Source organism: Eleginops maclovinus, chromosome 2 (genome assembly GCF_036324505.1).
Source record: "Eleginops maclovinus isolate JMC-PN-2008 ecotype Puerto Natales chromosome 2, JC_Emac_rtc_rv5, whole genome shotgun sequence".
In the NCBI taxonomy this organism is placed as follows: Eukaryota; Metazoa; Chordata; class Actinopteri; order Perciformes; family Eleginopidae; genus Eleginops; species Eleginops maclovinus.
In genome coordinates, this window is record NC_086350.1 from 9,259,809 (window position 1) to 9,286,595 (window position 26,787).

A 26,787-nucleotide genomic window follows, 5' to 3' on the forward strand; every position below is an offset into this window, starting at 1 on the left:
TGTTGTCACTGTTTCTGGGTCTTTGGCAAAGGTAGATGATGTATGGTTTCAGAAGAGCTCTTCTATGACTGGACCACCCAGAGTTATTGTTCGCAGGACCGCTGCAGAGGAACATCTATTTCAAACTGTGACTGGGACTGGAAACATGCTTTATTTGTGCTTATAAGTATGTAAGCCAGTGATGGAAGGAGTAAAAGCATGTTTAGTTATTCAATAAAAGAAGAAAAACGTTTGTTTATTCTCCACAGGGGGTTGTACAATATGTTGTCAACACAACACTGACATATTAACATCCTACAGTTAAAAATCTAAACATCCAGCCGATACACTACAGAGCACAATCAGTAAAAGTTTAAGATACTTTGGGACACCAAGTCCAAAAAGTCCAATATTCTCTTTTCCCTCTGATTTAGTCTTTATCAACTTTCAGCAGAGAAGATACCTGTCTGTGCTGGACAATTAAGGTACAGTTGGTTTATCAGAGCTCCATTTCTAAAATATACTGTCGGTTGTGTGAAGAAATTTAAAACGTTGGTCAGAATGAATGAAAACAGAGATGGACGGCTGAAACAAAAGATGATTCTCTCTGTGTTAAGATGATAGTTAGGAATATTAACAATGTATTAATTAACAATATGTTACTTTTAATTAATACATCGTTAATATTCCTAACTATGATCTTTTGTAGCTTCAAGTAAAAGACTATGAGTTCAAACAGCACAGTGCAATGAGGCTATGTCTAGACTGACATATGTAAATAAAAAAAAAACTGCCCTCTTTCATTACATTTCAATCGGAATATGGTTTTGTATGTGCAATCAAGATCGTCGTAGTGTCTTTAATTTATCTTTAAATGCAAGTGACAGATACACGCGCAGAGGTTGTTGCAGAGAAGACATGTAAAAAGAGCATAAAATACAGTTTAATATTTGAGTAGTTATTCATTGTTCCACTGGTTATATTAGCACATGAGGGAGTTTATATTCATACAATCATTTATGTCTGACTCATATATTCATAACAGTATATCTAATTTATTAGAATATATCTTAGCATGGCTCGGTTGTCCTGTCTCTGTGTGCATACAGATGTGCAATAGTGTCCATGTATGCACATGTGCTCAAGATCAGAACGAGCATTAAGGCCAACCACAGGCTAAAAAAACATTGTTAAAAAACGTTGTTAGTCTGCTGTTTAAACATGGAAGGAATCCTAGTAAAAATACACAAAGCATTTGTTTTTTTTATTCGCACTCAACAACACGGAGCAAAATCTTTCTTGAAGGGACTTTTTTTACTCCTGGTACGTCTTGATCAGAGTAAATGGAGCCACCCACACACACACACACACACACTAGGCCAAAAGGCTACTTGTGTTTACCTAGCCATGTGACTGAAGCTACCGTACATCCAGTGACGTCAGCTTGCATTCCTCACATTCATCAGTCACAGTTCTCACTGATACTGTCTTAGATGGTGCAGAAACAGAGGGAGCATAGATCATACACCATAAAAGCAGCAATCCTTCACTGGGCCTGAGATAGCTTTATTTATTTTATCCTGATAAAATCAATAAGCAGGACATTGTGCTTGCCATCCGTTTTCACAAGCTGCTGTGCGCTCATGAGCAGCTATTGCCTGAAATACTCTTCCTGTTCCACTTAAAACATAGAATCCATAAATAATTGCAAAACTGCTGTCAGGAGATGAACACAGGGAACAAACAACTCACTGCATAAATATGCATGGAAAATCTGGTTTTGTCTAGTGTCGTGTCTGCAGCTTATTGTTGGATTAGTGTATAATTTCTCTTGTTCTTGAGAACAACTGTGAAAATGAGTATACAACAGTTAAAAGCACACTTGTTTAGCACTTTAAAATAACATACAAAGTGTACTGAAGTGCTGAACAGGCACAGAAAAAAAACTATTGCAGGAGAACAGAAGATGCAGTCAAGGCTTCAGACTTAACTCAATCAAATGCCAACCAGGAGAGGAGGGTGTTCAGCAGCGACTTAAAGCGGTAGGAACAGTTTTCATACGAATAGATAAAGTGTTTGGTGGGGTAGTCACTACAAAGGCTTGGTTGCCACCTTTATAGTTTGGGAACATTCAGTAGTAACTCTAAAAAGTGATTTTTAACCATGTTTTTCATCAAATTATATGTTGTTGGGTGAAAAGCAGTGAAAGTCCAGACTACCAAAGAAAGCAGGACAATAATCTTCTTTATCCATGAGATACAGCAACTCATAAACCTGTCATATCACAGCTAACATTACATAATAGAAAAAACAGTTTGTGGTTGCTTTTTGACTACAATTGTTTGAGCTATGACAAAATAATATTGACCGCTTAATGGCCTTTTTATGTAAATCATTTAGTAGTAACAGAAGGGCATGCACTAATCAATAGGACTTGACATTATGTAAGCTGTACACCATATGCTCATAAAAACCCTCTCAAAATGAATCAATTAATTTGAAACAGAGCATTTACTTTTAAGGAAAGGTTATGCAGCCAGGACCATTTCTATCAACCTAATGAGAAAAACATTACTAGACCTGTGACAGAAAAATCGAACCAGACAATGTATTTCAATTTCTCTCATTGACTCTTACGAAACAATATTTACTTGTAGCAACTTAAGCACGGGGAAACTGTTCAGGCACTCATAGCACTTATGATCTGAATGATATACATTTTTGTTTAATACTCAAAAAGTAAACAGGGAGTTAAAAACAAGGGTTAAATGAGTTAACATTTAACCAAAACCACACCTTAGGTTCGTCAAAATGGTTTTGATTTGCCAAAAGCAAATTCACAGGAGACTCATAATGTAATCCCTGGTGTGTACATGTATATAAGCACAGGAAACACCAGAGTCACTGTGTTGTGAAAACACTTGTCCGTTCCCTCTCCGGATTAGTTTTTCTGCCCGACAAAATGGTGGCTGGAGACCTTGCATTCTGGTGCTGAAAGCCACAAAACTCTCACAACAAGAGAAAGTTTAAGACAACATAACTCTAAAGGGGCTTTGAAATTCTCAGCCTGTCCAAAACAGTCCTCTCTGCAGCACAGCTGAGGAAACAATTTGCTGAGACCTTTGCCTTTTACATTCTGCTCCCCATGACACGGTCCAACGACATCGCAGAACAGCAGGCTCATCTTGCTACCATCTGAAGAAGCAGGGAAAACGTGATGGAGAGTCTGATGGAGGCTGTGTTTAACCTCACTCCGTCATTACACTGTCCAACTCCGCGTTTGTTATTCTCTTAATTGGCCAATCAGTAATGGTGGCAGGACAATTAATCAAACAATGAAAAGAGAGATTAATCCTTGTTTTAAGATCATGTTCAGCAGAGGTTCACATCCTGTACAAGTTACACAAAGTTGGTCTGTAGCCCGAAGCTAGTGTGACTTCTCATCTGTTATTTCTGTAATTGCACTTTCCGTAGACCATGTAAAAGCAGAAACAAATAACGTCTGCTGCAGCCCTGGATAAATGAGGACCATCAGCCAAGATTGTTTTCACAATCCTGGCTCGAAAAATGCCCAATTGGAATGATAATCCAGTATAATGGGAAGTAGTTCAATTAATTAGGGAGGTAGACTAGAAGAGAGGTATCATAAAACGGAGCCATAAACAACTTCAGCTGCACGGTAGATAAGGCTGTACTGTGCAAGACTTGTAAATACAAAATGGCCACCTTGGAGTTAAAACTGTGGAAATTTGGGCATATGGTCCTATTTTTCCATCCAAAAAATCTGCATGTTGATTATGTGCATGTGTGCATTGATTTAATGGAAAACAGACCCCTAAACAAATTACTTCTCCCCATATGTAAGTATTAGATTAGTCCAGCTGGGACAGCCTGAAGCAAATGGATCTGTTCAGAAAACCAGCAAGGATAAAGAGAAGGGGTGTGTGTTAGTTGGGGGGGGGGGGGCTGTCACTGCCACTGTCACACCGTAAAACACTGAAGACAACAATTGTGGAAGAAACTGCAGACAGACTTTACCCAACTGGGATCTACATCCAAAACATTTACTGTCAGTGATTACATAATTACAGAACTAATCACAGCAACAATAACGAGCTGTCAGAAGTTGGAAGCAAAAGGCTAAATGGCTCCTGTCAGGTCGAAGGCAAATTGTTTTAGCAGAGCAGTGCATTTTCCATGTGTCACATTTCATTCCAATCTTTTTATACACTCCGATACCAACTGGTATATTAACACTGATGGGCTGCGACACGACATTATAACTGATGAGAGGGGTTCACTTTAAAGAATAGTTCAGAAGAGAGTTAAATTACAGCGGCGCTCGTCTCTGTTTGATGATTGAAGCCATTAGTCAGGAGACGTTAGCATTCAGACTGGAATAATTTGTTTTTGTAAAGATTAAACAAAAAAAAACATGCTAATCGTGATCTTAAGAGATGATTGTAGAAGGACAGGGCTAGCTGTCCCACATGATTCATGATGATTCTTTATGCTACGCTAAGCAAACTGACTGTAGCAGAGTCATATAAATCTCTTCTGATCTAACTTTTGAAATGTGAACTATTCCTTTGACAATGGATCTCTCACTTGCGAAACATTTTGCATTGTTTAAACCTGCGCTGTCAGTGTCTAAAACTCACCTTGTCCCTGTCCTTGGCTGGATTTGATACCTCTGCTGAGCTGGCAGTGCCATAATAAACCGTGCGAAACCAGGGGACCTTTGTTGGCAGAATGGGCCTCGCCCCGGGGCAATGACGCCCTCAACTGTGGCTCATTGGGTTATGGTTCGATAGTACTTTCAAGCTCTAGGGTCAAAACTCCAGTCACATGCAACAACGCACTAATGGGTATGTCTCTGCTGTCCCTGAGCCTCAGAAACAAAGCAAGGACAAGTCAGCCAGAAACCCAGCCGTGACTCCGGGCTGAGCTGTAAGGCGGCACTTTTTTTATTGCTGTCATCTGGAAAGGCTGCCTTTCTGGCAAACCACACAGAAACACACTCATGAATTACCACTCATGTTCCCTCTGTGTGTTTTTTTCCTCTCACACACTTACACAGAGATACTCTGCACACACACATACATGCACCTGTGTCAGACGGCCTGTTTTCCACTGGGGCATAATTGATTGGAAAATGAAGACGGACGCCTGTGCGCTGCAAGCCCTGTTGATCAGCAAGAGACTCCATTACACTGATCTGCTCCCGACACAAACACATCACACAGACAACCAGTCAGTCTTCATTGTGAGCCACCCATCACGCTCCTGTGACGGAGACGAGTATCCACATGACAGAGCGGCGGATAGATAGCTGCTGGTTTGGCAGACAGCAAGACCCCTTTTTGTGAGCAACTATACACCACTTTCAGGAGGGGAAGGAAATGGGTTGAAATGGGCAGTATAATGCTTTCAGCCCCGGCCTCTCTGAGCAATGACAACAGAAACAACGCAGAGCCATTAACAGATTCACTTTGTGAGTGTCTGCGAGCCAGACAGCCCCGCCTCGCTAGCTACAGATTAAGGCTGATTATTTACATTTTGACAAACATTCAGAGGCTTGGAAAAATGCTGATGCTTAAAACCTTTTGGTGATTTAAACCATGAAGGAAACTGGTTATTGGATCGACAAATATCTGACCTAATGTGAAACTTAGTTCCAAAGATTCAATAGAGTATTTATGAACTCACGCAACCACAAATTGATAATTTTTCACGTTACAATATTCTTTAATAAACTAAACCCGAACTTGCTTTATTGTCCTCTGGCACCCTGGAGCTAAATTAATCTTACATAAGCACGGATACACCAGGGAGTGTGTTTCCTTTTCGTCCGAGCCTGTCTTCTCACCAGAGAGAGGAACAAGAAAGGAAAAGGCAGAACTGTGAAGAGGAAAAGCCTTTAGAAAAGAGAGGGGTCGGCCGTTCACTGGAATTCAACAGTGCATGAAAGACGGAGAAAAATGAATACATCTGGCGTGGAAATAGGAGAGGTGGTTTGTCAGGCATTACAGAGTTGTGAGAAGAGAAGAAAGGATAAGACACAGAGTAAAATGGGGCAGATCATGAAAGAGACTGGGAGGCAAGAAGAGACAGAGGATGACTAAAATAGGGAAAGGGAAGTAAGAGAGGGAGAGGATCAGATTGGGAGATGGGGATGAAATGAAAAAAAAGTGGAAGGTAAAGAGAGCAAAGTGTGCGGCTCTAATCATACGGGCACATTGTGAAACTACAGATTAGGGGGAGGTGATTTTTAGCTCGAGGAGTAATGTCTCCATCCGGAGCCGGAGCTTTGAGCGCACATAGGACGAAATGTGGGGGAAAGAAAAAAAATGAACGCACCTCCCCAGAGTGGGGAGCACTGTGTTACCATGGAGACAGCTCTGACGTCAGAGCAGGCATTATGTGATTACTCATAGAGTCTGTTGAGGAGAGGGCCAATAAAACAGGGACCATTACTCACACACAGGGAGATGGCCGGAGCTCAGGTTACACACATGCTTGCATATGCACACGCACTCACACACTCATGCACAAGACACACACACAAGTGAAAGCATATGGAAACACGTGTATACTTACACAAAGTACCAACTCATTCCACTTTAAATAAAAAGCAGACAGATGATAAACTGTGTGAACATTTTTACAATCCAAATTCGTCACACATTTACAAGGGCTCCTGATTTGGAATGCAAATCGTGCAAATGTAACGTTGGCTTGATAACGTTGGTGCAGAGGAATGATACAAGAACAGAGGCAAACAACTCTCAACACGAGTGTCCCCTCAATGACTCAGACGGACCACAAATCTCACTCTCCGTCCCGACAGAGGAGAGCGCAAACACAGCCTCATCGAACAACCACAACCAGGATATCGCTGGCAGAATCTGCGTGTTCTGCATTCCACACACTCTGACCCATGTCAGACAAAGTACATCAAACATGCACACTGACAAGTGCGTCACAACACACACATGCACACTTCCTTTCGTCGTCTCCCACACATTCTCCACTGGAAGTTAAAACACTGTTAGGGCTGATAAGGATCCGGGCAAACAGTGTGGATATAGTCACTCTGGTAATTAAGAACCACGGGCCTATCAGAGACGAGTATGCCGAGACAAACATGTGATCCAGACTCCATTACTGGGGCCTGCATGCATTCCCAACACAAAAACCATTAGGAGGGTCGAATCAGCAACAAGTCACAAGAACTGAAAAAGCAGAGACTGGCACCAGCAGTTTCAGCTGGGATCGGATTAATTGTGTCTTCAGCCAAAACATCGATCTTTAATCTCTGTTATAGAATAATAATGAAGTTTTGTGATTTACAGTAAACAAAATAAAACAACTGTTTATTTGTTAAAACATCGTTAAATAACCATCTTGCATGGGTGGCTCGGCCCTGCCTCTCAGTCCTCAATTTATAATGAAAATATAGGAAGGGCGGCTGCTGCCTAATGTGGTTGTACCAATTTATTTTCTCTAATTGTATCCTGGACCGGGGACATTACAAGGAAACAAATGTCTTACAGTACTTTAAACAAGACGAACAAGATGCATCACGTTTCTGTAGTGCCCTTTACGTTATGTGTCGAGCTTCACGTCATCCGTCTTTTAAGTACAGTGCTCGTAATAAACACAGATACATTCCTTGTTTTATTGAATGATAAAAGAAAAGAAAAAACGACCTATGAATATGAGCAAATGTCTTTCCATGACATCAAGTTTACCTTGAAAAAGAGTCTGCTGTGAGTGAGACAGCAAAACTATAGCTCCTGTCAGAAGTATACCTGTCTCTTGTGTTTGTAGTACATCAAAGATGCAAGTGTGATCTTTATTCAGCATCAGTATATCTTCACATGCAGTCAGCTGTCCTTAATGTGCATGACGCAAGTTCAGTTATTGCATTTGGGACAAGCGCTCCGTGTCACTTCTCTGCCACAAATATGACTGAGCTCAGGCTAAAACCTGATATACGATACACTGCAGCATCACTAATTTGGTTACAACAAGACCATATCTGAGCTGATCTGATTACAAGCCCAACAGCTCTGTCCCTGCAAAGTGTGTAATTGGTCTAATTTGTGCAACCATTAGCAAGCACACATGGATACATGCATGCATCACGGTTTGAGCGTGTGCACCATGTGTGTGCGTGAGTGTGCGTGTGCTGAAACAAGCTGCAGTCCACCTGGCAGGCCAGTAAACTTAATGAGTCTCGTTTTCATGCAGCATGCACAGCCACATCCGCCGCCCGAGGCTCCGACCAGGTGCTCTGACACGACACATATTCAAACAACGTGAGCAGGATCCCTCTCGTATATCAGCGTGACCAACGGCATACCACCCAGAAGGAACAGTTCTCTTTAAAAAGTTACCTGACTATAAGTAACTTTTTTAAATGTGGGAGGCTCACTGCCAAAAATGATTGGAAACCGGCTGATTGTATTACTTTAACAAATGTAATTTATAAAAGACTAACTGAGTTAAGACTAACTTAAGTACAACCACATTGATTTGCTTTTAACTGTACTTCTAACTGTATCTACTCCAATTTCATGGCAGTACAATTATTTATGGTAATTTCACTACTACCGCAGACAAAAGTGAAGTTATGTGAAGTCATATCAAATGTTTAACATTTTACAGATATTTTATGTTTCTGAAAAATAAACCTGATTATTTCTTGTGATAATAACCACATTTTCTCCATGAAAAATATGCATTGAATGTGTGACAATAAGCCTGAATATTAGTGGACATGGGTCACAACAGCAGGAGCAACCTCTCTCTCTTAACCAATGTAATAAAGAACAAAACATCTGCTGAGTTAAACACAGTAATATCATCATGTGTAACTCAATGCCTCACAGTTCCTTTTCTTATCAAAACAATGATGAGGTCTAATCTAATATCCTTCATCATATTCACCAGTTTGCAACTACAGTAACATATCTGTAGAACAACAAGCATGTGATATACAGACACCACTCGAAATTTTTCTCAAATCTTTATCTCTACATGTATGGCAGCCATTCCAGTGCTTGTTGAATGTCAACACAGAGAAAAATGGTCAGTAGTTTATAGAATACAATAAAAAAAGACATTTAACTCAAAGACATACCTATAAATAATAAAACAAGAGAAAAATGATAATGCTGAAGTGGTCTCATGATTTTTCCGGGGCTGTATATATAAAACATGTGGGAGCTTCATAGTGAATAGATGATAAATATAGTAATATACAATTAATTTTTTTCCATTACACTTGCATTAAGAATGTCTCTATGTTCAAAGATAAGCGGGTAGAACATTGGCCCAGTAGGAAGTATCCCGGCCTGGCCTGGGTCCATACATGGTCCAGTCGTCTCAGACATAGCAACACAAATATACTAATGAATCACAGCTGCAGGGTCGAAGAGAAGGACTCCTCCTTACCTAACTTCCCAAAAATCTTTGCAAAACATTCCCTCACTCCTCTCCTCTCATATTCACTCGCTCCTCTTCTCTCACTAAAGTCAGGGACCTGCACTCTAGAGAGTCATTTCAGCAGCCATTACAGTAGTGCAGACTGTTTCTGCAATAATAGCTGTGTTGCTACTGATGATAGGCCTTTCAGAGTTCACTCTTTCCCACACATTTTACTCATGAACATGTGTCAGACTTTTTAGGGCTAATGACTCAAGGAGTGACCCAGGAGGGGATGAGTGTTAGAATTTGTTGAGGCTCCAAATGTGTGAGAGTGAGGGTTTATTTTGTAGCCCACAGGGTATAGCTTCAGCCTGCTGCCAGGCCCAGCGGTTATAAACAAGTTGGCCAGAGCAATGCAACTGGGGAAGCGGTGAAGGGCACTACAGGTCTTTGAAGAGTGTGTGTGTGTGTGTGTGTGTGTGTGTGTGTGTGTGTGTGTGTGTGTGTGTGTGTGTGTGTGTGTGTGTGTGTGTGTGTGTGTGTGTGTGTGTGTGTGTGTGTGTGTGTGTGTCCACCATGCATCATCTCCCCTAATGTTTTCTGTCAAATGTGACCCCTGGTTCCAGTTCCTTTCCAGCAGCCGACCACCATATGTAAAAGGCCCGCACAGGTCCACTGAATCCCTGTCTAATGGGCTGCACAGATGCCACTTTCCTGGAACAATTACTCCTGTGTGTGTGTGTGTGTGTGTGTGTGTGTGTGTGTGTGTGTGTGTGTGTGTGTGTGTGTGTGTGTGTGTGTGTGTGTGTGTGTGTGTGTATGATCCTGTCTTTCTCCGTGCAAACAGACCCTAAAGTTCCACACACTTCCCTCAATATGTTTCACCACTGTCTGGAAACAATGAAAGGTGCTGGGTAAGAAGTGAGGAGGGGAAAAAAAGAGAAGGAAGAATTATGGAAAATGGCACGGTGGGAGAAAGGGAAACGCATAAGGGGGAAAGTTATGCTGCTGTTTGGACAAGCGTTGTTGAGGGTAAGTAAAAAGGGAAGTACGTAAACTAACAGCAGGTCGGTGGTGAGGGGAGGAGAAGGAGAGAGTGAGGGCAGATTATTGACTTAATGGCAGAATCGAGGCTGTCAAGGGCTTCAGAGACACTGTTTGTGTAGTTTGGACTGGGCCTGGTAGAGCGTGCGGCGTGATGATGGAAATCTTACACTCACTCAAAACAAGCCTGCTGACCTTTTCATCTAGCGGCCCCTGAATCAGTCTTAACATTCTGCCATCGTGGAAATGAATGAGGGCTTATTACATCTGTGGCAACATCACAGGCTCCGGCCCCCTTTACGCAGGTGTGTGTGTTTCATGAATGTGTGTTTCATGAATGTTTGTGCTTCCTTCGACATCCAAGTGCATTCCTGCCATGAAGCAACAATGTGGGCACATGTGAAATGAAGCAGGAGTGATCTCCATAAGTATGAAATGCTGTTTTGGTGTGCTATCAGCAACAGAGAATACAACTGCCACGAGCAGGGCGTGACGAGAAAGCTAAGGATCTCAGACACAGTAAATTGGGTTGCTTCTTGAATGTGACCAATCTTCATTACCACTGACATTTCAGAAATAATGAGCTCATCATAAACAGATTGAGCAACCTCTCACTGGAGGAGCCACCATTTTGTTTTATGGACTTTGTCTGAATTCTGGAGAAAAAAGACCCGACCCAGCTGCTGCCTGAAACCATGCAGCTTCTGACTCGTCCCCGGGGAAAAAATAACAAATGAATGGGAAAGGTCTGCCAAAATGGAGCTAGATTAAAATCCTGTACAACATGTAACGTATAAATAGCACACAGCCAAAATTATGATTGAGATCAACAGACATTGATGTTTCCTTTTTCCATAGATCCGGGATACTCAACAGATTTTTCTCAGAAATTGTGAGGTGACTGCCAGCTGCGGCTTGGCAGACAGTGCCGAAATGCAATTTTTTGAAATGGAGAAATGCTCTGACCCCATTATGGACAGAGTCAGATATGCAACATAGATACAATCCAAACAAATCACTCAAAAGTATACAAAGTAATCGCAATGAAACATTCAAGGGAAATTTACTGGATATTATCTGTTTATATATAGAAGTCAAATAGGTCAGCCTCCAATGTGAGAGTCCATGTGATACACACCACTCAGCCCACTGCCTTCTCCAACAAAGAATTTATACGAGCATTTCTTACATACTGTGTCCACAATTTTATTTGATAAACAGACATTTGTTAAATGCCAGAGGTTTTTTTCGCTCTCATTACTACGGTTTTTTAGAGGATCGGTTACACCACAAATTATATGTATGATGTTTAGTTGTTGAAATCAGATTAAATTAAACATTATTATCTCCCACAGGGGAGTTTAGATTCACAAGCTGGCAAGTAACAAAATTAATTGAGAGAAAAACTTGATAGGAAACTAAAGGAATAAAACAGGATTAAAACACTTTTTAAAGACAGCAGAAACAACCTGTAAATACATCAGTGACTTAGTATCAGCCTTTAAATTGATATGCCTATGTAAGCAACAACAACAACAATGCATTTATGGGAGTCACGTTTGTGTCCACCTGACCAATATTCAGTGTCATTTTAGCTCTGTTTTCGTCTCCATCAACTCCCGAGGGAACGGTCTGGTTCTTGAGCTGTTAAATGCTTGCTTATGTTAACAAGCTTTTCAATAACCTCGTCTGTCTGCTGTTTGGTGTTAGTCAGTGTATAGTGAGTGGCTGCGTCTGAAAAACAACGCTGTAAAAGCAAAACAGGACAGCGAAGAAGTGGGCCGTAAAACCAAAACAATGAAGGTTAAGATGCTCAAACTATTAACAGAGCTCAGTGACAGTTTTTGAGTTCATAACTTTAAGTAAAACAATAAGAACTCAAGACCAAGACATTTAAATTATCTAGCAATATTTTAAAGATACTTTACACAAAAAAAACCACGTAATTCAAGTGTACAAGGAAACATTTATACAAATATGATCACACAACAGCCCCTTCTTAGTAAAACAATATTGATAATAGTTGCTTTAAAATAGAATTTAGGAATATATAGCGAGAGAGACAGTGCATTTGTGATGCTCAGGGGGGAACTCAGGCAGCTTGGAGCTGTGTGATCTACCTAATCTTTTGGAACCAACACTGTGACAGGCTCTTTTCCTTTTTTAATAAAAAGTGCAAATAGAGGCGATAAAGAGAGCCCATTGCACACGTCTAAATAACTGACAGGCCAGAAAGAAAGCAACTATGTAACATTTGAAAGCGGCACAGTGATGGCAGAGAGGAGGAGGAGGAGATCGCCCCGGGCTGATGGGCAGGATGGAGTCAGTGGGGAACTGAAGAACCAGTTTTCGTAGGTCCAAAATCATTTATTTTTCCCTACATCCACCTTACATAACAGGAGCAATCCAGCTGTAAAGCATACAGCAGAAGCTGCTTCAGGTTCTCTTCTTACACTCTGACAAGCGTTTAAAGAAAACCCCTGTGATGCGACCTGATTGTCCCTCTAACAACCACTTTTGTCGTGCTGTACCTCTTTTGCAAGTGCATACAATGACGACCCAGCAGTGTACATCTGTGCAGATCCACAAACCCAAATGAGATACAGCCAAAGATCCTGTGCCAGTGATTTATTTTTCTCTGTGGCTATTTTAACAGAAAATAAATGCAGAGTAGAACGTGTGCACACAGGGTAGGTGCGCATGTATGCGTGTGTGTGCATGCACCCAGGCTCATCTGTGAAACATCTGCTCAACCAGCCCAAGGCTCCTCGCCTCTTGAGAAGTGGGTCACGTTTCCAGTGACGTCAAAAGTCCTTCTGCCTCTCCGGTTTGTGGAGCGTTGCCAAAACCACCACATGCCATTCCTCGGCCTTATAATGGAAATGCTCTCTCCAAAAGCATTGATGAATCACCTACCAAACCTCTTTACTTCAATCTTAACACCTGAGTGGACTTGACCATGGCAGTGATACACAAGCTTGAGGGTTAATAAGGGAATTAAACATGATAAAAATATCAAACCGCTCTCTTATATTAGCTGGAACCAATGAGAGAGAGGTGAAATATAGCACCAGAATTACAGACAGACAGCTGCACCGCTGCATTAAAAAAGAATTTGCAATGTGGTCTTCAAACCATGAACACCTGACACTAAACTCTTCCACTGTCCATGGAGAGGACAGATGGGGAACAAATACAAAAAAAGAGAGAAGAAAAGAGGTGTCTGCTACAGTAGGTGTAGAGATTTCATTTAAGCTGTCGAGTCCCGGAGGAGGCGACGAAGGGATCAGCAAGAGTATGAATGGAACAGCAGCTAATGGAAAACATTATGGAGAGAGAGGATGTAGAGGGAAACCTGAAGCAGCCCCAGGCACAAAACCATTAAAATAAAGGCTCAGTACGTCTATTTCAACCTCAATCACATTGTTGCGAGTCCCATTTCCAGTGTCACCCTCTCTTTACAACACAAAGACATTTTTTAGAAGCACACAGAGCATGTGTGTTATCTGGATGGACTGTGGGCTGTTGATGGGAATCCATTTGAAGTTTTCTAAAACAATGCCATGCGTCTTATCAGCGAGGCTCATATGTTGTCATGGCATGTCTTTTCTCACGTCTTGTTTTGCAGGCGAAGATGTGACATGAACCAGCGTCCATGGCTACGTACTCCAGAAAGCAATTAGCTGGTGAGCTTGGCTATCTTGGGAAGGAAGGGGTACCCACTATCTCTACTCCACAGGACTTGTCTGACCACACAGACACACACACACAAGGACAAAAGTACGTGCTTTTCATGACCATCGATTGTGGCCGAGTACAAACGGATGTCACCTACACAAGAACACGTGAGCCCTGACATCGTTTAGTGTCTCCAGGCAATGCAGAGTAAAGCAGCAACAAATCAATGACACCTTGGCTTACCAGACTGCATGGCTGTGTGTGTGTGTGTGTGTGTGTGTGTGTGTGGGCAGGTGGTTAGAGTGTATAGAAAACTCGTACTGCAGGGGTTGACTACTTTATTATACTCCTTACAGACGGAAAGCCAACGGCATGAGCAAGGTTTCTCGAAAGCGGACTGAGTGCAAGCCGGAGCGCATTTCTTCATCTAACCAATTCTGTAACAGCTGAGCAGAAACTCACACTTCCAAACTCAGTAATACAGTGTGTAGTTGAACTCTTGCAACTGTGGGAACATATTGAGGCCCTCTGGGTGGCTTGTCCTCACCATGCACCCGGACAAGTGGATATCAACTTGAAATGTTATTCACTTACACAAATAAAGTTTGACATTCATTGTGCTTAGCATATTAAAAGGAACTCTGTTTTCTACTGCCCCACATCAGTGACAATGCACACACTTCAATACACCTTTTCATCAAGGAATGGTGAACTGATAAATAGGAAACACAAGAACCACAGACCAGAACTGGTTGTAAAACGTCTTAATCAGTACTTTGTCCATTAAGTGCTTTTTTTTGGTAATAAAAAAAATATCTTAAATATCTTATCTTTAAGTCAACCATTAACAATTTTAATTTGAGAGGATACAGAAAACTGACCACTATGGTACAAACATAACAACTACATTGTTAACTGTTGGATCATGGTATGCCCATAACAATCCTTATCACATAGACACAGTTTGACAATATGCAAATGCGGCGCCGCACTAAAGCTATAATTTCCACTTTTAATATCTGCCTAATTGGAAGTGACTTCTCATAAGCAGCCCTAACCCAAACCCTAAGACTCTCAACGCTGCTAGGGGTGAAATAACCTAACTGACGGACAGATGTACAGACAGATTTTTTTTTTCTCCAACATATTTAGAGAGTTAAACATGGCATTGAGCGGGGAACAGCAGAAGCCTTGTTGGCTGCAGGGATAGACAGACTCATGGCGAGCCAGTGAGGCAGCGGGCTGCAGGGACGGGGAGGGCGCACCAGGCAGAGGTTACAATAACACATTTCCTCGCACCACGCCATCGAGCTGCACAGACATGCTGCCTGCTGACAGAGGGGATATCACACTTTTTACTACACTACGTTTAATTGAGGGTTAGTTTTGCTAAACAGATTGTGAATGAAGAAAGTTTATGAAATTAAATGCATTGTTACAGATTAAATAGACTTATTTTATAATAGAAGTTACGACATGAGTTTGAGCTTGACAGGAATTAACATGCTTCTCAAATGTTTATGAACTACAAATATTTACTTTGTATAACTCAGGGTCAGGATCCAATCTGCTGCACAATAAATACTGTTGTTTTTGATACTGTAAGTACAATTAGCAGATACAACTTTTACTTCTACTTTTGCCTAATTTACAAAGCTGTTTTTTTTGGTTGGAATGCTACTTTTCCCCATGTGAGAGATACGATTACTTCTTAATCGTTTACATTTGTTATTGAACGAAAGTCCTGTTGTGAAATGAAAAAGTCATAATGTTTACGGGAAAACGTTTGCTGCATGAAGCAATATCCTGTCCAGTTGTAGCCATGAGTAACCAAGTAGGCAGTGAATTACTCAAATATATTATTAACTAACATCTATGGACACAGGTGAGGTTCAAAATGTTCCTACTTGATAAATGAAGGGTGACACTTTGTTTCTAGTTGAGACACAATAGTCAGAAAGAACCTGCTTTCCTAAATTTGCATGTGGCACTAGGCAGGAAATAACAGTTGTTTCATCCATTTGTTTTTTCACAACTTTAACCGACTACAGTTATTTACATCTTGCACCACTCTTCCCTCCTCTCTGCGCTTCTACCTCCCTCTCACAAACATGCACACATACACACTCGGCTCAAACTTCCCCGGGGCGATGTGAGAGTGTCTATTCATTCGGCAGAGGCCAGCTGCACACCTGGTGACAGCCCAGGATGGTGGTGTTGGCTCAGGTCAGGGCGTGCGGGAAGGGGAGGGCCGGGCGAATGCGCCCACAGGCCTGTCCTTCAGGCTCTGCTCAACCTGCACATTCCAGTTCATTTAGCGCCGGGGCAAGCACAGGAATGTCCCCTCATGTAAGGGATCACTGTCTAAAAGGTGGGCTCCTCGTGTGATTGAAAAGGCCCTTCAGGAGGATAAATAGAGATGAAAGCTGAACGTGCTGAGTTCAGTTCCCCAAAGTGATGTGCCCTCCTACCGGATATGTACTAGCACCCATTAAACTGCCCATCCTTTAAAGAGCAACAACATTGCCTCAACATTGCAAACATAAATTCTTCACAAAGTGTTGGAAATACAACTTCTGTCCTTTTTCAGCACTGACCTAAATGTACTGAGATTTCTCAATGAAAATGGATGAGTTAAAAGTTGAGTTAATCTTGTATCAGATATTTCTTGTTAATTACAAAAGACTGTATTTTAGGTTGAACCTCTTGTATGACTGTTCATTTTAAGACATTAGTTGTTATTATTATTATCTTTTTTTGCTTTATAAAAACAAAAGGGTTTTGCTGAAAAAACATATTCATATTTCTCCAAGTAAATCATAAATGTGTTCTTTAATTTTTAGCTGCTCATCATTTAGAAAGCAAAGCACGTACCTCAGATTTTAATGTACCATCGCTTTTTTCAGTATACAATCAGTTTTTGTTTTAACTATTGATCAGAATGTTTCCATATTTTCTGAGTATCTAAAACTGTCAATATCTGAAAGTTATCTAATCCTTTTTATTCGTTTTCTCGATTCGTTTATTCTTATTCAGTATTTGATCCAGTCCAATCTTTGCACATTGGCAATTATGAGATGTACCCATTTAAGTATACATCTATTCACTTTGTTTTGGTAAACCACAAACATGCCAAAGACGCATTGTATCAGGATCAAACAACCTTGTCAAGCTGTTCCAGAAACTACTGAAAATGAAAAAGCCCAGACAGAGAGTCGGATCAGCGGGGGCAGAACAGCGTGACAGACCTCCTCCTGAGCTGCACAACAAACACAAGTTCTACTACCACTTCTGCTGAGATATTCTGCCACTGAAGATGCTACATTTTTACGTACGCTAGCTGTCCGTGTAGGTTGTTTGTGCTGATATGTGGTCTCTGTGTAGCTTTATGAAAAGTTTGCCAGCCTTGTATCTGATCATGGTTACTTTGAGAGTGCTGAAGATTACTATTAGTTATTAAACATTTAATGAGATGTGATTTATTTGACTCACTTCATTTTCTGATGCATTTAGTATCTCATTTCCAGCCTGTGTTTGCCCAAAAATGCTATGGTAACAGTGCCATCTGCAGCATCCTGTAATCATCATATTGGCCATAGTGGGGACAGTTTTAAGAAGAAACCAAGTCCCATTCACACTAAACTCAACACATGCACATATGCAAATGCATCTAGTACTTCAAAAACACACATATTTTTTCTCCTCTCTCTACACACAAACACACACACACACACACACACACACACACACACACACACACACACACACACACACACACACACACACACACACACACACACACACACACACACACACACACACACACACACACACACACACACACACACACACACACACTGTAAGCATACACACATTTGTGCCAGGAACATTCTGTTCACCTCCGCTGAAATGGTCGGTCTCTTTAGGGAACACAGAAAACTTGAGTGACATAATTGCCTCATTCTAGAAAAGACAGCAGTAGAAAAAAGTACAGCGTGTAATAAACGCTTCATCACAAACAAGACAAAAATAATTTGCTTTTGCTTGAACTTCAGCAGTTGTTAGGATCTTGAGGTGTTAATATGTGTGCTGTGTGTCAATACTGGAGGCCTGTGCCTGTCTAGCACTTCCAGCTGCGTTGGGTTGTGTCTGTGGTTTGAGGCCCTCCGTGTTTCTACGAGCGGATTCAACCTCTAAGCCTGCAGCAGCTGGCAGCCATCAAGCTGCTGGCAACACACACACACACACACACACACACACACACACACACACACACACACACACACACACACACACACACACACACACACACACACACACACACACACACACACACACACACACACACACACACACACACACACACACACACACACACACACACACACACACACACACACACACACAGATGTCCTTCCATAATTTCCATGGTAATCAGTGGGGAGCCATATCGTGGTCGTGCCAGGGAGAGGAGAGCGAGGGGAGGCACTCACCTTCATCCTGGACCTCTGGTAGTGTTGGCTTAAGATATCAGAGGCTCAGGGCAAGAACCGGGATGTGAGCTACTCTCGTTGCTGTAAATGAAGGCAATGCAGGAATTGGACACAGATGGGTGAGCAATGTAATGTAGAGTTTGAAGGATAATTCCGTTTATTAAAACTTCCTGCTATGTTCTAGGGTCTTATTTTCGTATTTGTTTCCGTTGTTGCAAGCGGTAATACCAATAGTGTTCCTACACAGTTAATTCCTTGGATCAAAGAAGACAGAAGAATGATAGCACTGTCATTATAATATAAAGCTACAAACAGCAGCTGATTATCTTTACTTTGCAAAACGACTAGGAGGCTAGTCGTTTTATCATGGTAATTTTTTTAAGAGAACAGAGCCAGGCAGTTTCTCTCTGTTTATAGTCTTTATGCTTAGATTAAGCTACATAAATTAGCAACTAGCCGTAGCGTCACATTTGTTAGACATAAAGACATGAGGGGGTTTTTTTGGGGGGGGGGAAATGCTTATGATAAATTAAAACCCAAACTTTTGTCTTTATTGTTGTTGTTGTTGTTAAAGCCATTTACAGAGGACTCAAAGAATACCTAGATTTCTACCAACATTTTGGTGAGAACAATATAATCATAACCAGGTAAATTGCCTAAACTATGAAAACAACGACCTAGCACAGGTTGTGAAAATCACCCAGTTCATCCTTTCAACATCTGGAAACTAGCCATACAGTAGAAGCACTCCTGTCTTTTTGGAGAGACAAAAAAAATGTGGCAAGAAGCTCTTGTTTATGCCGCCACAGACCATAACCCAGTGCAGTGTGGCTTTGCGCTGCATAATCAACATGGTAGAGGCTACAGCACACAAACAAATCTGGAGCACAAGCTTCAGCACCCTTACAGTTGCCATGCTGAATCAGTCCAAACCAACACCCTTCGACCATGCAGCAGGGTAACACTGAGCCTGCAGTTTTGCCTGGCTACTAAACAGAACCTCGAATGACCTAATTTTACCCCACAAACAAACAGCGCAGTTAATACACCTGGACTGAATGGGGTTTGTAAGTGTGATGTGGATCGAACAATCATAAGTCACGCAACCCCATGTTGATATCAGCCTCCTATCCAAACGCGGAGGAGAAATGTTTCTAAACCACAAAAAAATGATATCCCACGAGGCGATGTGTTTAGAATACAAACAAGCTGTTTGGGATGAGTGCGTGCAGTGGCCCAGTGGTAAATCACTTCCCTACAGGCTATCAACAACCTCCTCCATCGAAAACACAATTCAATTATAGATGGTGCAGCAAAAATAGAGTAACAGGAAACATTTACAACAGCAACAGTAATTGTGTTTGGATCCCATTCCACAGGAAGTCATTACCATAGATTTCAAGAATATCTTTATCATCCAAGTTAAGAAAGAATTTCCTCCTCTGGTTGGGATAATATTTGTGTTGGTGTCAGTGAGAGGACAGAGAGCAGAGCGCCACGGAGAGGGCTGGAGTTACTGACAGAAAAGGGAGGGGCTTCCAACGCCTCCCTAAGAGAACAGTCTAAAAAGCAGTGTTTTGCTAAAGTCCACTCCCCTTCCTGGCCGATCAGCCCAGCTCAAACTTTGCAGCTCAGGTAAGATTAGTTAACAGCATTGGATAAGAGCTGGCAGACTGGTTTCCTCTGCATGAGAGGAGAGGAAGTACTATGACAGTGCTGATGTCTGCAGATGGAGAGCCTTGGACTCAAATTTCCTTACACACTGTGAAAAGCGATCCACGCCACAAGTCCACACCTCTTCCTCCAGTTCAATATTCCCAGCTGAAACCCTGAAGGCTGGCCTGTCATTTTGTATTAACCCAAGAAGAAGAACTATCCCGCAGAGGCCCCCGCTAACCGCTATCAGATCAGCCGATAATGACCTTCTTTTATTACGCTCATGATGGGAAGGACGAAATGCATCTACTTAGTGAGCTGATAGATGCTGGCAGCCAATTTGTAATCAAAAGGAGGGAAAATGGCTGTTTATTAAATCTGCAGTGGAGGAGAGTGAAGCAAAGCCTCGGAGCATGGCTTTGGCAGAGCGGCGAGGGCAACATGGCAGCTTTGAGGCTTGTGAGGAAGAAGAGTCAGAGGGATTGCTTTCGCTCTATTTATTTTCAGAATAAACTGTTTTTACACAGTGACTATCAATCTGAAGGGCATTTATATAAGATGCTTCCTGAGAAAAACAAAGTTAAGTATAAACCGTAATCCCTTCTTCAACCTCACACCATTCTTCAAACACTTCAGACGCACGGCACTAATGCAAACAATGTCACGTTAACAAAGTGCAAATCTACTCCTTGTTATGGTGCTCTTACAGCTTCCTTTAAACATCATAACTCTGAACACGACAAAGGTACAGAAGTGTTACAACATCATTTAGCCTCTTTAGGTCATCTAACTAAGAAGCAGTACCTGGAGACATATGGCAATGTGACTGTCAAGCAGTCATTTTGTCCTCCAGGGAGAGGCAGTTAGACACTTTTTGCTGCCTAACATCTAACTGTTCACGTCACCTTGTGGTGGTTGCATTGTGGCCCCAACATGCATCAGACCCCCCTTAGAGAGGCCAGGGCCCTCTGTGAGCAAGGTGATGACTGGAGTGGGTCAGCATGGGCTTGTTTACACATTACAGACCACACAGACAAGACACGGTTAAGACAGCATATGTACACCATGTGTGTCTCAATTACAGGCAGGCCATGAATGCTCAACTGCTTAACACCGTCGCCACAGATGAGAGCTCACTCACAGAAAATCTATTATATTCCTTTTTTCACATACTTTGAAGACAGTCTGACCACTGCTGTCTTTATCCCACAACAGAAGCGTGTAATAGAGATCATCTCTCAGCAGAGGGCTCCAGCCTGGCTGAGGTGACAGCAGAGCAGAGGCAGAGATGTCTTAAATGTTATCCATGTTTTTATTGGAATATGACCTTAAGAAAAATAATTGGAAGCAGAAAAAATGTGTTAATTGCCGTAGTTGCATCAATAAGAGCTGTTTACAGCTAATCTCTTGCTTTTAGGGATGCTTTAATTGTTCTCTGAGAAACTCTATAATGAATCCCCTAGAGTAAGGGAGTCTGAATAAAAATGTAATTCATCCGAAATTCAACCTCTGCGACAGAAAAGAAGATTTCTTGGTTTGTTGCGTAACACCTGGTAATGTTCACTATTACCATAATGGAAAAACTACTGTAAGCAACAAGGGGACATTTTTTTTTAACCTATATACAGTTTCTTCTTGTTTTGCATGACCACTTATGAGATGAGTATGACATTAGAGATCGAAAGTATTACTTATGTCTTCTTGTATCAATGTCAATACTTATTTGTATGACATTTTTCTCTCCATCATTTGCATCATTCATAATACTTTTAAACAGAGCACAGTTTAAAATACTCTGCCTTCAGTGCACATCCTTGTTTATGAAGATACAGCAAGTGTTAAATATGAACTATAAACTATCTTGCAGCTAATCCAAAAAAAATGAAGATACATCCTCACTCCCTTTCTGCAGGAAACTACTTCATATTAAACTCATAATGATTGACACTTGGATTAGCTTCAGCTGAGACATCAAACCTAAATCAGAATAAAATGTAAACTGTAAAGTATCTAAGAGCCTTTTCATATCCAATCTGTGTATGCAGGAGTGTGTGAGTGTCACCAAAGAAAAACAAACAAGCACACTACAACGCTAACTAGCCTGAGAGCTGAGGGCATCTTTCAAGTGGCCGGGCCGACAGAGCAGCCTCTCATCTCACAACCTCACCGCACTCACAGGTCACAACGAGAGCTTTGATCACTGCAAAAATCTGTTTCCCATTCACATGCTCAGCATGCTCATTGATTTTCCATAAGGAGGGCCGAGGAGCTGATAAATCTGTTTGAGTGAAGCCCCCCATCTTCTTTTAACACAGGTATGCATGTGTTTTAGTACTTGATGAAGTTTAAAGCAGAGCTGCTACAAACAGGAGTTTACGGACGGCAATCCCAGAAAAGTGATGAGGAGCAAGTGGTATTAAAGTCCAGGATGAAGAGATAATAATCCATTTGTCAGTTTTGTGGCGGTGGCTTACAGATCATCCAGGGAGAATGTTTGACATAAATAATTAGGGATGAGATGAATCATTGACATCGTGTCCTCAGCTTCCCTTTCTCATCAGCACTTGAAAGCTCTTTCCAAAATAGCATCCCTTCAGCAGCAAAATACCAAATTTGGAATTTTATTTTAAGAACATAGCTACACTTGCAATTATACTGTATAAATTTGCATGCACAAATCATCAGCCCGGACTGACTGGTGCACATTTCCATAGGAACATTTAAAAAATGTGGAATAATTCAAAACTTCAGAAGATCATAACATCACAAATAATAATAATGAAGCATTATGCAACAGTTTTAGAAAGACGTTAAAAGGAGAAAATAAAATATTATAAATCATTTTAATTCCTTTTTTTCCCAGTCAATGGCTGTAAGAGGAGCCACAGAATAAGACATGATATCAGTCCAAAGACGATTCGAGCAATAACAACTGAGCAAAGATAAAAGCCAAATGTCTTGTCCGCACTGTAGTGTAAAACAGAGGCATGACATGCAAACATGTACTGTATTACAAAGAAATCCACTACTTCTACTTTTCCTAATGATTGTGATCCAAATAATACTAATGTGTTCTCAATATTATTACAATTATCAGCTTATTATTGTTGTTGATGTTGTGGGTTGGTGTTATACTACAAATATATGAAATCAGAAAATACACCTCTGTAATCCTCAATAAAATATGTTTTTACGGTAATGATAATAATAATTTAAAAAAATAACAATAATAATCATAATAATAATAATAATAATAATAACAACAACAACAAACAACATTCTTATCAGTCATAAAGGGCCATTTTCTATTTATGTTTTGCTATTTCCCTTATCCCTCCTTTCCTCTGTTTCCCAAAAAGACAAATCTGGTCATTGTAAGAAGTAAACAAGACAGAAATAGAAAAGTTGTCTGGGACAGAAACTTCTTACCTGGTCCCTCTGGATGCATGGCAGAGAGGTCCGGCGATGTGATTTACTGTTGGACTGACTGTGTGCCATGTCTGAGGCTATCACAGAACTGGACCTCCTGCGCCTTTTAAATACAGGAATCTCTTCCCTGGCTCCAGTCACAGGGGTGCAGCCCTCCTTGTGTGTCCCTTGGTTGGGAAGGAGCTTGTCAGCATACCTCGCCAGCAGGATGCCCAGCACTCCAACCAGGTACGCTACGTACGGTCTCCAAGTAGACCGTACTTTTTGCAGCGAGAAGAGTGAGATAGTCCTGACTAAACTGATGAAAAATATCAACGATATGCCCTGATTCAGCCGTGCTACCATGAGTGCACCGGTGGCCACGCAGACGAGCACGACCACGGCTGCTGTCGTGAATGAAAACAGCTGCTCATCTGTCCCGTCCAAGAGAGACCACGCCGCCGCTTCGCCCAGGTGGCACAAGGTTAGAAAGGAGAGGGCGCTCTGGATTAGCACTCTGCAGCGGATTAAGTAGACACCAACCCAAAAGAAGGCACATACGAGGGTAAACAGTGGGGAAACCACACTCCAGCAAGTTTGCAACAGCTCCGCCGCGCAGCCTGAAACGAAGTGAAGGGGGGACGATGAATGCGAGAGTGTGTTGTCAGCGCTGCTGCTGCTGCTGCTGCTGCTGCTGGCTTCAGATTTGTCTGCACATTTGACCAGCAGAGCGAGAAAAACCGAAAGCGACCCCACACACACCGCACTCCGGAGTCTCTGGGAACTCCATACTTTTGTGAACATTAGCCTCACCCACGACTCGTAATCTCGGTCACGGCACAGTGGGATGACACATGTTTTCACATAACCATTGCTATCCGGTGCGCTGAAGCTTTTTTCACGAGTGCTGCTCTGCGCACCGGTACTGTCAGATTCTGCAGGCATCGCCATCACTCATGGCAGATATGAAGTATGAGGAAGTCTATAATGCATCTATAGCAGTGTGGTCATGGGACAGGGCATGACTTAGTGACAAAACAAACATAATTTATTGTACGCATGATGAGAAAGTACAGCGAATACGCGTCCATGCGTCTCCAGTTACGCATGGAGATGTGCTGCCACCCCACGCAGTCCCTTTGTTTATCCAGGTGCGGGATGAGAAACTTGTGCTCGAAACAGCATCAAATGAGCCTGAATGACAGAGTTACTCCGATGTTATTCAGATCTAGGGCATTGCTTCTCTGCACACACGCGTCCTGCTTTGCCCTCCTTAGTGGCGTGTCTTCCCTTTGAGTTCTCCTTCTGTTCGCTTTGTGGCTCCACGGCTCCTTCCGTGCAGCAAAATATCAGTCCCGTTCTGTGCACACACAGTGACAAAACGCGCTCCCCGTGTCCATTGTTAAAACACTTCCCGGTCTCTCCTGAAACAGTAGAGGCTCCCCTGTTACTTTCGAGGACATACGCTGCTCAGGAATTTGAACAGTTTAAATGAGTGTCCGTCAGGTTAGTGCTTTGCGTTTTGTTGGGCAAATCCGGAGTGTTTGTCATCAGCAATCCAACCAGCCGCGAGTCTCAGCTCATTCACACCCCCGAGTTCCGACTTCACACAGGGAGCAAGATATTGCAGCAGCAGTGAAACCCCCAAATCTTATCTCAGCCAGCCCAGCAGGCGTTGTCCTAATTAGATTTGACTCATGATTAGATTTGTTATCTCTTCTGAATATATTCTATATCATAAAAACATTAAAAATATATATTATTGTCTATTTTTACACAGCAGCAAAACTTGTTTTAGTATAAAATGTGGTTGACCTACATTTTCCCAATGAGTTCCTCTCTGAATGGAATAAGCATACTTAGGAAAAACATTTAGGCCATGTTTTATCTGAATTGGTACCCTTTTGATTTGTGGTTTAAACTGCCTTGAAATGGATTCCTCTTGAACTAGGTAGCAATGTTAAGAGTTTGATGAGAAAAATGTTACCTCTTCACACACAAAGTCTTGCTGTGAAATGTTCAGGATAGTCCTGTGGTTGCCCTCCAGCTTGACTCCTAATGTCCCCACTGCTCCAGGTCATTGAAATATTCATCAGACCCTAAGTGTCACTGATGATGTGTTGCGTCACAGAGGAAAGTCTCTATCAATGTTTCAGCATGCAGGTCTTCCATGTGCATAAGTGAAAGTGTTCTCAGTCCAGGAGGCACACGTGTGTACCCTCAGATGTAAAGCTCTGATTACACCTTCGCACATATATAAACATCTAAGCAAGCACATGTAATCACGTTTGCAGATGCACACACCAAGAATATGACGTACACTGTGCACAGTATACTTCTCGGCTCTCTCATATATATTTCTATACATTTACGCCTGAAGCTTTTCAACATCTGGTCTTCTCACAGCATCTGAATGAAGTCAGAGCATTCTAATTGACAAAGCCTGGTCATGCCATGCACTTGCTTGTGCAACCTCATGTCCTTCATTAATTTATGCAAAGCCTGCAGCCTTCAAAACTGAGAAGTAGCATATTTAGCAGGTGATGCAGATGTTCCTGTTCCCTCTCTCTACCTATGCTCATTTCCAGACAGGTCAGCACGACTCTATCTCTCAGTTTGTGTAGACAGAGTCCTGTGGACCCCTTGTCAGTTGTGATTACCGGGAAGTACGGGAGGAGAAGAAGCGCTAACAGGGAGCGATAGGAGCAGAAGGAGCCCAGGTCCTGTCCATCACCTCTCAGCACATGCTCAGTGAGTGCCAGACAGCCCCTTTCAATGCAGTGTATCACACAGGACAGCTGTCAGCTCCAAGTGTGAGCAGATTGTTCCAATAACATCTGTGTTTTTCACCTTATCAAAGCCCACATGGGTAACTTTTCTTTGGAAGAGTTGAAACAATACTGCTTCATCTGAATGATTTATTTAAGGGATGATGGGAACAGAAACATTCCCTCTTTACAAACAGAAGATAAGAGCGGACAAGACAAAGGCGAGAGGAGTTGAAGACAGCCAGAAAACTGGGATATGCAGGCATTCATTTTTCTTGTAGGACACTGGTGCACTAATGGTGTAACCTTGCTGGTCCTTTTTTATA

The 26,787-nt window shown here is 41.8% G+C and overlaps 1 protein-coding gene across 1 annotated transcript in view; it reads right to left on the reverse strand.

Moving 5' to 3' along the window:
- LOC134883412 (cGMP-inhibited 3',5'-cyclic phosphodiesterase 3A-like) overlaps positions 1-25,198 on the reverse strand; it is a 68,136-nt gene extending 42,938 nt beyond the window's left edge. The window contains exon 1 of the mRNA XM_063911773.1: positions 23,715-25,198. Within this exon, the coding sequence (XP_063767843.1) occupies positions 23,715-24,644 (930 nt within the window). The 5' untranslated portion in view covers positions 24,645-25,198. The remainder of the gene's footprint in view (positions 1-23,714) is intronic.
- Between the last annotated feature and the right edge of the window lie 1,589 nt (positions 25,199-26,787).